The following is a 12,609-nucleotide window of genomic DNA, read 5'->3' on the forward strand; positions in this document are numbered from 1 at the left end:
GTAAAGTAACTCTCAATGAATAAACCTGTACAGTGTAAAGTAACTCTCTATGAATAACCTGTTCAGTGTAAAGTAACACTCTATGATTTACCCTGTTCAGTGTAAAGTAACTCTCTACGAATTACCCTGTTTAGTGTAAAGTAACTGTCTATGAATTACCCTGTTCAGTGTAAAGTAACTCTCAATGAATAAACCTGTTAGATGTAAAGTAACTCTCTATGAATAAACCTGTTAGATGTAAAGTAACTCTCTATGAATAAACCTGTTAGATGTAAAGTAACACTCTATGAATAAACCTGTTAGATGTAAAGTAACTATCTATGAATAACCTGTTCAGTGTAAAGTAACTCTCAATGAATAAACCTGTTGGGTGTAAAGTAACTCTCAATGAATAAACCTGTTGGGTGTAAAGTAACTCTCAATGAATAAACCTGTTGGGTGTAAAGTAACTCTCTATGAATAACCTGTTCAGTGTAAAGTAACTCTCTATGAATAAACCTGTTAGATGTAAAGTAACTCTCAATGAATAAACCTGTACAGTGTAAATTAACACTCTATGGTTTACCCTGTTCAGTGTAAAGTAACTCTCTATGAATTACCCTGTTTAGTGTAAAGTAACTCTCTATGAATTACCCTGTTTAGTGTAAAGTAACTGTCTATGAATTACCCTGTTCAGTGTAAAGTAACTCTCTATGAATAAACCTGTTAGATGTAAAGTAACTCTCTATGAATAACCTGTTCAGTGTAAAGTAACTCTCAATTAATAAACCTGTTAGTTGTAAAGTAACTCTCTATGAATAAACCTGTTAGATGTAAAGTAACTCTCTATGAATAACCAGTTCAGTGTAAAGTAACACTCTATGATTTACCCTGTTCAGTGTAAAGTAACTCTCTATGAATTACCCTGTTTAGTGTAAAGTAACTGTCTATGAATTACCCTGTTCAGTGTAAAGTAACACTCTATGAATAAACCTGTTAGATGTAAAGTAACTCTCAATGAATAAACCTGTACAGTGTAAAGTAACTCTCCATGAATAACCTGTTCAGTGTAAAGTAACACTCTATGATTTACCCTGTTCAGTGTAAAGTAACTCTCTATGAATTACCCTGTTTAGTGTAAAGTAACTGTCTATGAATTACCCTGTTCAGTGTAAAGTAACTCTCTATGAATAAACCTGTTAGATGTAAAGTAACTCTCAATAAATAAACCTGTACAGTGTAAAGTAACTCTCTATGAATAACCTGTTCAGTGTAAAGTAACACTCTATGATTTACCCTGTTCAGTGTAAAGTAACTCTCTATGAATTACCCTGTTTAGTGTAAAGTAACTGCCTATGAATTACCCTGTTCAGTGTAAAGTAACTCTCAATGAATAAACCTGTTAGATATAAAGTAACTCTCTATGAATTAACCTGTTCAGTGTAAAGTAACTCTCTATGAATAACCTGTTCAGTGTAAAGTAACTCTCTATGAATAACCTGTTCAGTGTAAAAAACTACCTATGAATAACCTGTTCAGTGTAAAATAACTCTCTATGAATAACCTGTTCAGAGTAAATTAACTATCTATGAATAACCTGTTCAGTGTAAATTAACTATCTATGAATAACCTGTTCAGTGTAAAGTAACTATCTATGAATTACCCTGTTTAGTGTAAAGTAACTGTCTATGAATTACCCTGTTCAGTGTAAAGTAACTCTCTATGAATAAACCTGTTAGATGTAAAGTAACTCTCTATGAATAACCTGTTCAGTGTAAAGTAACTCTCTATGAATAAACCTGTTAGATGTAAAGTAACACTCTATGAATAAACCTGTTAGATGTAAAGTAACTCTCTATGAATAAACCTGTTAGATGTAAAGTAACTCTCTATGAATAAACCTGTTCAGTGTAAAGTAACACTCTATGATTTACCCTGTTCAGTGTAAAGTAACTGTCTATGAATTACCCTGTTTAGTGTAAAGTAACTGTCTATGAATTACCCTGTTCAGTATAAAGTAACTCTCTATGAATAAACCTGTTAGATGTAAAGTAACTCTCAATGAATAAACCTGTACAGTGTAAAGTAACTCTCTATGAATAACCTGTTCAGTGTAAAATAACACTCTATGATTTACCCTGTTCAGTGTAAAGTAACTCTCTAAGAATAACCTGTTCAGTCTAATGTAACTATCTATGAATTAACCTGTTCAGTGTAAAGTAACTCTCTATGATTTACCCTGTTCAGTGTAAAGTAACTCTCTATGAATTACCCTGTTTAGTGTAAAGTAACTGTCTATGAATTACCCTGTTCAGTGTAAAGTAACTCTCTATGAATTAACCTGTTAGATGTAAAGTAACTCTCAATGAATAAACCTGTTAGATGTAAAGTAACTCTCTATGAATAACCTGTTCAGTGTAAAGTAACTCTCTATGAATTAACCTGTTCAGTGTAAAGTAACTCTCTATGAATAACCTGTTCAGTGTAAAGTAACTCTTAATGAATAACCTGTTCAGTGTTAAGTAACTATCTATGAATAAACCTGTTCAGTGTAAAGTAACTATTTATGAATAACCTGTTCAGTGTAAAGTAACTCTCTATGAATAAACCTGTTCAGTGTAAAGTAACTCTCTATGAATAACCTGTTAGATGTAAAGTAACTCTCTACGAATAACCTGTTCAGTGTAAAGTAACTCTCTATGAATAACCTGTTCAGTGTAAAGTAACTCTCTATGAATAACCTGTTCAGTGTAAAGTAACTCTCTATGAATAACCTGTTAGATGTAAAGTAACTATCTATGAATTACCCTGTTTAGTGTAAAATAAGTGTATTATATTACATACGTTTGTATGGAGGAGTTGGTACTGTTATTATATTACATACGTTTGTATGGAGGAGTTGGTACTGTTATTATATTACATACGTTTGTATGGAGGAGTTGGTACTGTTATTATATTATATACATTTGTATGAAGGAGGTGGTACTGTTATTATATTACATACATTTGTATGGAGGATGTGGTACTCTTATTATATTAGATACATTTGTATGAAGGAGGTGGTACTGTTATTATATTACATACGTTTGTATGGAGGCGGTGGTACTGTTATTATATTACATATATTTGTATGGAGGAGGTGGTACTGTTATTATATTATATACGTTTTTATGGAGGAGGTGGTACTGTTATTATATTACATACATTTGTATGGAGGAGGTGGTACTGTTATTATATTACATACATGTGTATGGAGGAGTTGGTACTGTTATTATATACATACGTTTGTATGGAGGAGTTGGTACTGTTATTATATTACATACGTTTGTATGGAGGAGTTGGTACTGTTATTATATTATATACATTTGTATGGAGGAGGTGGTACTGTTATTATATTACATACGTTTGTATGGAGGAGGTGGTACTGTTATTATATTACATACATTTGAATGGAGGAGGTGGTACTGTTATTATATTACATACGTTTGTATGGAGGAGGTAGTACTGTTATTATATTACATACATTTGTATGGAGGAGGTGGTACTGTTATTATATTACATACGTTTGTATGGAGGAGGTGGTACTGTTATTATATTACATACATTTGTATGGAGGAGGTGGTACTGTTATTATATTACATACATTTGTATGGAGGAGGTGGTACTGTTATCATATCACTGATACAGTGCAAGCTAATAACTTTATCGTTCGCACAATGAACGAATTAAATATAGGGGGATATACGCCCTACCAAAACGGTGCCCTTAACAGTAATTACTTGAACTGTAAAATGAGTAATTTATGTTGGAGCTGTAATCCATATTAAACAACTTATCAGTTTTAACAGCCTCACTGAGAGAAACCAGCGGACCCTTAAACTGTTTCCTATTGTTTTGCTTATAATTCAGTTCAGAGTTCTAACGAAAGGAACCACATTACAAAATATCTTTAATGTATTTTCATCTTAGAAAAATCACCATATCAGCGAATCTGGTGCATGTATAACAACCACAAACACTTTAGTCTTCCTCACAATTTAACGTTTGACCAACAGCGTACAAGATGTTTTTATAGGCATTCAGCCAATAGTACATAATATATAATATCATTTAGCTATCAATAAACAAGATATATATAAAGTGTATAGCGTTTGAGAGATTGTTTTGTGCAGAAGTATAGAGGAGTTATCTAAGCTAGACAATTATGACTGTTACACTTTTGCATTAATATTGGACCTCTAAGGTAACATTTTTCAACGTAAGATCGAATTTACTCACTTGTTTATCATTATGTAAACCGCTGTCAGTTATCATGTTTGATTGTGTTCTGTATAGAGGCTTGGTATCAGTTTTAGTATTAGAATTGTTTCTTACACACAAACAATGAAAGATAATTAGTTACTTGGACCGTGTATGTGTGTGTGTGTGGTGAGACAGTCTTCCAAGTACTGCAGATTACTGTTAGTTTAAAATTAAGGCATCGATTTAACATTTCGGCTGGGCTTCGAATTAGAAGTCCCAAGGTTCGAGCCGCAATAAATCTCAAATCAAGTTGCGCATTTTTTGTCTGTGAAAGGTTACGACCGTAATCGTTAACTTAGTTATTCCCTTAAAGCAGTAGTGTATGTATGTGTGTGTGTGGGGGGGGGGAGGCTTACTGGTTCTCCACTTTCTGGTCAGAAGTTTTAAATGACGAATGGTTAACCCTTAACCTCGTTTAGTCCATTAATCACCGATTAGTAATGCACAGGCGATCTAATCCTCTTTTTATGTAAACTGAAAATAATGAAGCGTTACTAAGGGCAACTATAAACGACAATAATAACAAAACTGAGGTAAAGAAAATTAATTGGTTATTATTTTCTTAACTAAAGACAAAAACGTATTGCCATTTTTCTACCAGAATGGTTGGTCTTTGGAATGGGTTGCCTTCAGATGTTGTAGAGGCAGTAAATTTATGTGAGTTTACGAAAACGCTTGATAATTATATGAATGATAAGGACTGGGTTTGAGATTATATTTTATAAAATTATTTTAATTTCGTTTAGAGGATGGAATAGCCGAAATGGACCAGTAAGTCCCATGTTGTCCCAAAACCTTGTGTTATGTTATAACTGGAACACGACTCTTAGAACGATCTACTGACGTATCATCTATTGACCATTTGTTTCAAGACAAACTTCTTTCACTTGACTCACTCGTGGGAATTTAGTAAGAAGAAAGGTAAGCAGACATACAGATGCAAGATTAATATCTTGTGTGTACATATGTTAAACTATAATACAGAGGCTCTGACTTACCAAGCATTAGGAAAGGTGCTGCAAAATTGATGCCAATGAAGAAAAAGCCACAGTAGATGATTAAGCCGAAAGCAGCAGCAACTGCGATCACGGATGATATACATCCGAGGATGCCAAGCCAGGGTTTACTTCTTACCCAGTCGGACATCATGCACGTCATGACGGAGAAACTTAACATCACAATTAAGGTAACGCTAAAATATGGAGTCACAGCTTGTGTGTTCTTTTCTAATTCTGACTCCAAGGAGTCGGAGACAAAATATCCGATGTTCACATATTCCAGCTCCATGTTCTCCATGACCACCAGAAATTTCTTTTCCCACAGTTTTGCTCTTTCCTCGCCGTGTCTCACGTCTATGTCCAACGGATAAAAGAGGCTGAAGGCTTTGGCTTTCTCAACAAAGCCCGATTCGTCCACCGTGACTCCTCCGAGAGACGCCAACAAGTTGTACCTTTTCAGGATGACTCGGTTAAGCATAATAGGATACTTTAGCAGATAAGTCCGGTTTTCAATATCTTTTATCCTTTGTTTAAAATCCAACATGTCGTTGCTGTAACAGGATCCGCCATCTTTGGCGCACAGATCCTTATACCGATAGGTGTTTTCATTCCAGGTGATGGTAATGTTTTGAATGATGGCATCAATGTACACCATCTGATTGTAAACATGCTCGCGTAACACCGTTCCGCCATCCTTGGCGTCGAGGAGAACTCGGGCAAGTCGGCCCATACGAGTCGCTCTACCGAAATCAAAACTTTGAGTCGTGTTCATGGGGAACAGGGATTCAACGATCCTTCTTTCAGAACGAGACCGTCCATTCACGGGGCTGAACAGGTACTCCGGATTGTCCACGTACACCACTCTCTGAAACCCCGTGGCTAAAATGACAGATACTAGCAGAGGAACGATTACGAAATAGCCCGCACGGAGCCCAACGTGATAGCCCAGTCGACTGAACAACCACGAGACTAGGCGGTCCACACAGTCGAACTTCATGGGTGAAGATTCTGTTGGGACAGAATTATGTATAATATGATGAAAACGTTATCTTCTTAGAGCTTGCTGGGTTTGAAGTAACTTCACTAGTAATGTCTAAATAAAAAAAGAAACACCTGTTCAGAATTTTTAATAAAAACGCACAATTGTGGGGGGCGAATCAAGAAAACAGTTTCCAAAATGTCTTGTTAATGAATTACAGTTTAGGCATAGTTCGTGAAACACCAACTACAATTACTGTTGTTTAAATACTTCTCGAAAAATTGAACAAGACAGTCACACCAACCGTAAAGTTGCAGGTGTTCCAGTATGGCTGGCTGTTCTCTCACTGATCGGACGTACACTGTAAAATCTATAAAACAAGGTTATGTGCCACTCCGCTCACCGAGTTGAAAGTACTATCTACACGTTACAGCAAGTCAGTAAGCTCGCAAACACAAATACGAATATTGATTGAATATTATGCCACTTGGGAGACTGTTCCCTGTACGTTAACACCTGACTAGCACCCGCAACGACTACGACGAAACTAACTGCCTGAACCGAGAGGGACGAAACATTTTACCTCGTTTCTTTCAAGTCTCGAGCACACTGCCTTAAGCGATTTTTGTTATCTTGTGACGCATCGGATTATGTAACTCGCCCTCTTGTGAGAGTTCCAGAAACTGACATGATACTTTGTTAAAAGAAGAAATAATTCGATAAAGAAAACAAATGAAATAAAAACAATGAAATATCCTCAATCGACTTTAAATTACAAGGCACCATGAAAAATACTTAATAATAATAATAAATGTCGTTTATTAAATTAAATCTATCCTTGGAAATTGCAATAATTCCTTAGATTATGTAGTGAAATAGCCAACATGTCCTTAATGTGTGGGAGTAATTATAAATAATGATTACTTAATAACAAGTAAACACGTGTTTTGTTGTTAACCTCAATAAATTTGGTCAGTTTCAAATTTAGAAATATTAGATTAATGTGTGAGTTTTGTTCTAATGATATTTTACTTTGAAGTTCTATGCAGTGTGTCCTGTCCTGGCCTGGTAGTTATGACATTCCACTATCAACCTCTGGAATTCAGATTTGGGCCCCTCACGGAACACCCTTGGAGCAGTGGGGGCGTTATTAGTCGTTAAAGAGTAGTCTAAGAATTGGCGGTGGGTGGTGTTCACTGGCTGATTTCTCACTAGTTTATTACTTCAAATTTAGGTATGTCTGCGGACTTACTCGTGGTGGGCAGAGCGCAGTTAGTCCATCTTGCGCAAAATTCAACAAACAAAACTTTAAATGATTTTTCTACTCAGGACCGTGCCCAAGAGTCATGCGAGGGTGAACCCACACAAACCACCAACCCGTAGGGGAAGGGTGCAGTTTGCACCTTTGAAAGCAAAGATAGATTAGATTTATTTGAAGAGTGTATAATTCACATATTGCACAGAGAGTCATCACCAGTTGGTAAGGTTCTAAACAACGCCTTATTTCATTTTGTCGTTTGTTTAAGTTGTTTTATGTGTGGTTTTTCAGCTTGTTTAATAACTGGTTTTATTGATAGCTGCGTCAACCTCAATTTGTCTGTTCTTTTCTTCTAGACACTCTCGCGAAAATAAAAGTTATCTGTGCTAAGCCTATCTAGTTTTGAATTGAGAGACAAAAGGGAAGTAAACTTGTAAACCATTAAGAGGTACTCTAAACGAAAAGTAAGAGGTGACCACTACTCTTATAACTCATTCACGGCCTCAAATTGAGAAACACGATCTTTTGGTGGGAAAGGGTTTCAAACCATGGACTCTTAGATCTACAATCTCACACGATTTCCACTAAACAACGCCCGATTCTTGATTGAAAATAACCATTTAGTTCAATTCTGTATAAAATAACCTTTCTCAACGAACCGTAAAACAAGCAGTAGGTCTATAAACGTACAACGTTAAAATCCGGGGTTCGATTCCCCGCGGTAGACACAGCATACAGCTCAAACAAAGAAACAAATGGTAAAAATAGCATCAATTTACACCGGAGTAGAACTGTGAAGTGACCCAGACTTCATCCTAAAATTTGGAGAGTATCTTTGATGTAAACACAGATAAAACTACAGCCTCGATATATATATATAAACATTATTCTACAGTGTTAATCCACGCCATAAGTAAAACATATAAGAGTTGCGCAATAGTGAATTTAATACTTTATCAATTTTTCAGTTGTAGTTTGTTATTTGTGCTTATTTAAACATACTGTAACAACATTTATAATGTTTAATTCAATTCCTTCATCCGCCATTACTCTATTACGTCATACTTTATAAAGAGTCATTTCGTGTTTCTCATGATGATTTTTAGTAATATAAATCACGACCGTGTTAATGGTAATTTGGAATCATGCCATTGTTAATATTACTAATTATAAAAGGCTTATTTCCTTTGTCACTATGCGAAGAACGCTTTCACTCTTCGTTTTGAGTAATTCTTAGGTAATGTTCAACATTGTAGATTGTCGCTTAGCAACAAAACTATCACCTGATTGTTCTTAGGTAAACTATGGTGTTTATGTTGAATGTTCAGTATTCATGTTGATTTCTTTAAAACATTATTTTTACTTTTTTATATCTTCGGTGATATAGCAGTATAATAGCTTATTTCAGAAAATTTTGACAACTAGTTGTAGCTGAAAACAAAGTAAAATTTACCAAGTAGTGTTTCAGCCAATCCTCACATTACATTTCTATATTAGGCCTAATGCTTAAATTAGACTATAATTAGGCCTACTGTTACTAACGTTAAAGAATCACTGTTAAAAAGGTTATAAGTGGTGAATACATGTTAATTATAAAAATTCTTTTGGTATTTTAACACATACATTATCTACTTGACTTTAAAAAGCAGATAAAATTAAATTTTTACTACTACGAAATATCTTTTACCTTTTGTATAATCGAAAGAGCTGAAAATTTGTGTCAGAATATCCACACTATGTTTTCTGTTTCCTGAGCGAGAATGCTGCAAAAATGTTCAAGAATGTTACTTACGTCTCTTTCAGAGTTAACACGTGCTTTTGATTCATGACAGAATTTCATTTTTTGCTTATCTATTACTAAAAATATGGTGATTGAAGAATTACGTCAAGGCTAATGAAATGAGGAGGCTTAGACAAATTCATTTCAGACGGATTTTTATACTAGTCACTAACTATAAAAGGTTTATTCTTGTTGACACTCTGTCGAGAACGCTTTCACGATCTTTTTATTATTATTTGGTAATGCTCGACAATATACATCGTCACTTAGCAACAAAGGTACCATCTTATTGTCCTTAAGCTAACCATGGTGTTTATGTTAAATGATCAATATTCACGTTGATTTATTTGTTTGTTTTGAATTTCGCGCAAAGCTACTCGAGGGCTATCTGCGCTAGCCGTCCCTAATTTAGCAGTGTAAGACTAGGGGGAAGGCAGCTAATTATCACCACCCACCGCCAACTCTTGGGCTACTCTTTTACCAACGAATAGTATAACGCCCTCACCGCTGAAAGGGCGAGCACGTTTGGCGAGACCGGGGTTCGAACCCGCGACCCTCGGATTACGAGTCGAACGCCTTAACGCGCTTGGCCATGCCGGGCCTGAACGTTGATTTAGTAAAATTCTATAATGTTCGTTAATCATTCAACAATGATCCCGTCAATTTTGAGATCTTTCATTCTAGTGTTAACAGTATTCTGATGACTTTCTTTCAGCGATAAAACTGAAGACTAACAACTTTAAAAACTGAATTTCGAAACCTCATCACACCAAACATGCTCGTCCTTTCAGCCGTGGGGGCATTATAAAGTGACGGTTAATCCCACTATTCGTTCGTAATGGAATAGCCGAAGAGTTGGCGGTGGATAATGATGACTAGCTGCCTTCCCTCTAGTCTTACACTACTAATTTAGGGACGATTAAGGCAGATAGCCCTCCTGTAGCTCTGCGCGAAATTCAAAAAGAAACTTCTGTTCTAAGACGTGTCTAAGAGAAGCTGACCATGCATTAGTAAACAAGAGTTGTCGCATGATGTTGGTTTGTTTCGTTGCTTTCCTATGAAATGATTGACTGGATCGAAAAGAGCTAACTAATCGAAACCATTGCCAGTTTCTATGCTACTCTTGTCTGATTGATTAATGGTGTTTGACCGTCACTGTTGAGTCATACCCTCAGTATCAAGGTGTGGTTCGTGTTTTTGAGGAAACAAGCCTCTAAGCACGAACCCGTCCGTGGGTTCATAATCAGAGCATACATTTCGATCGGCTACGTCCCGCTTGCATGGTGTTGGATCTGTAACAGTGTAAGGATGTTTGTTTCTTGTAATAGGATAAGGTGATTGGTGGGTCTGTAACAGTGTAAGGATGCTTGTTTCTTGATATAGGAGAGGGTAGTACTGGTGTTGAGTCTACAACAGTGTAAAGATGTTTGTTTCTTTATGTATTAGAGGGTGGTGCTGGTTTTGGGTCTGTAAAGGGTTGCCAGAAAGTCCTGCTGTCACTTCATTTGAAATTCTATGACACCATTCGGTCAGTGTTTTGTGATAGTGCCAAACGTTAAGATGACCTTTTATTAGTCAGCTTCTTGTGACAAATAACTTTACTACTTTCACGCCTCAAAAAAGAAAAAAAAAAAAGACACATAAGTTTAATATATTTTCACTTAAAGAGAGACAAATACATTGGGCCCGGCATGGTCAGGTGGTTAGGGGACTCGACTCGTAATCTTAGGGCTGCGAGTTTGAGTCCCCGTCACACCAAACATGCTCGCCCTTTCCGCCGTGGGTGCATTATAATGTGACAGTCAATTTCACTATTCTTTCTTAAACGAGTAGCTCAAGAGTTGGCGGTGGGTGGTGATGACTAGCTGCCTTCCCTCTAGTCTTACACTGCTAAATTAGGGACGGCTAGCACAGATAGCCCTCGAGTAGCTTTGTGCGAAATTGCAAAACAAACCTTATGTGATAGAAAAAAAACAACAGAATATTACTTTCGAAATCTGTCTAGCTGAATTACGTAAAATCCGTTGTTAAAACCAAAATAACTTTTATGAAGTTTAAATTCGCAGGCCTGTGTAATAGTTCTTTGTGTAACTTCGTGAAACTCTGAAACATAAACGTTATTACATATTTTAACCTTGCTTTGAGATAGTAACAAGGAAATTATAAATTTTGAAGATCATCAGACCAAAACGTATTTTAAGTTCAATCATTTAGTTGTTTATTCCTAACGGTTGTACTTCAAGTAACATCGAACAACGATTGCGCATGTGTGTTGCATGTAATACAGTGGCACTCCATTTTACCGGTCATTTGGTATCACATAAAGACATCGGGTTCAACGACCGTTTCAAATGATCCTTAATTAAACATTTCTTTCATTCTTGTTATCATGTGTTTGAAAATGTAATTTGGTTTTGGAAATTTGTCAAATTAGTAATAAGTGCACGCAACAGAAATGTGTGTGTGTTCACTTATTACAAAGCCACATCGAGCTATCTGCTGAGTCCACCGAGAGGAATCGAACCGCTGATTTTAGCGTCGTAAATCCCTTGACTTACCACTGTACCAGCGGGGGACGCAACAGAAATATTTGTGGTCTTGTATTATAGACCATAGATTTGTTTTATTTGTCTTTAAATTGCGCACAAAGCTGCACGAGGGCTATCTGTGCTAGCCGTCCCTAATCTAGCAGTGTAAGGCTAGAAAGAAGGCAGCTAGTCATCACTACCATCCGCTAACTCTTGGGCTACTCTTTTAACAATGGTTAGTGTGATTAACCGTCACATTATAACGTCCTCACGGCTGAACGGCAAGATGTTTGGTGTAACGGGGATTCGAACCCGCGACCCTCAGATAACGAGTGAGTTGAACGCCCTAACCACCTGGCCATGTAGGTCCCACACCACAGTCATATTTTCTTTTGCTATAGGAGCATCATACAGAATTTTGTTAGAAACTATATCAACTTAATTCTGTTTATCTGCTATAATATATTTAGACTCTTCAGTGTGTGTTGTAACATTTATAGGAAAACGTTTTCTCTAAGTCCTGAATCAGGTAAAGTTTTGGTCTGGGGAAGCTGCACAGTGGGCTATATTTGCTCTACTCGTAGTGAATATCGAAAGACGAGTTTTAGCGTCATAATCCCAAAACTTACCACCGAGATAAAATGGAGAAAATAGAAGAAAAAACAAGTTAAAATGTGAGTCTGTTTAACTTAAGCAGTTAATGTTTTCTTACTTCTTGGATATATGCAATTTATTTCACTTAAAATCAAATTTTCCCCAACCAATATCACAATAGAGTAAATAGA

At 36.2% G+C, this 12,609-nt stretch overlaps 1 protein-coding gene across 1 annotated transcript in view; it reads right to left on the reverse strand.

Annotated features, from left to right (window-relative positions):
* LOC143234480 (patched domain-containing protein 3-like) overlaps nucleotides 1-7,018 on the reverse strand; it is a 39,759-nt gene extending 32,741 nt beyond the window's left edge. Inside the window, exon 1 of the mRNA XM_076471873.1 lies at nucleotides 5,280-7,018. Within this exon, the coding sequence (XP_076327988.1) occupies nucleotides 5,280-6,276 (997 nt within the window). The 5' untranslated portion in view covers nucleotides 6,277-7,018. The remainder of the gene's footprint in view (nucleotides 1-5,279) is intronic.
* Between the last annotated feature and the right edge of the window lie 5,591 nt (nucleotides 7,019-12,609).

Source organism: Tachypleus tridentatus, chromosome 12 (genome assembly GCF_004210375.1).
Source record: "Tachypleus tridentatus isolate NWPU-2018 chromosome 12, ASM421037v1, whole genome shotgun sequence".
NCBI lineage: Eukaryota > Metazoa > Arthropoda > Merostomata > Xiphosura > Limulidae > Tachypleus > Tachypleus tridentatus.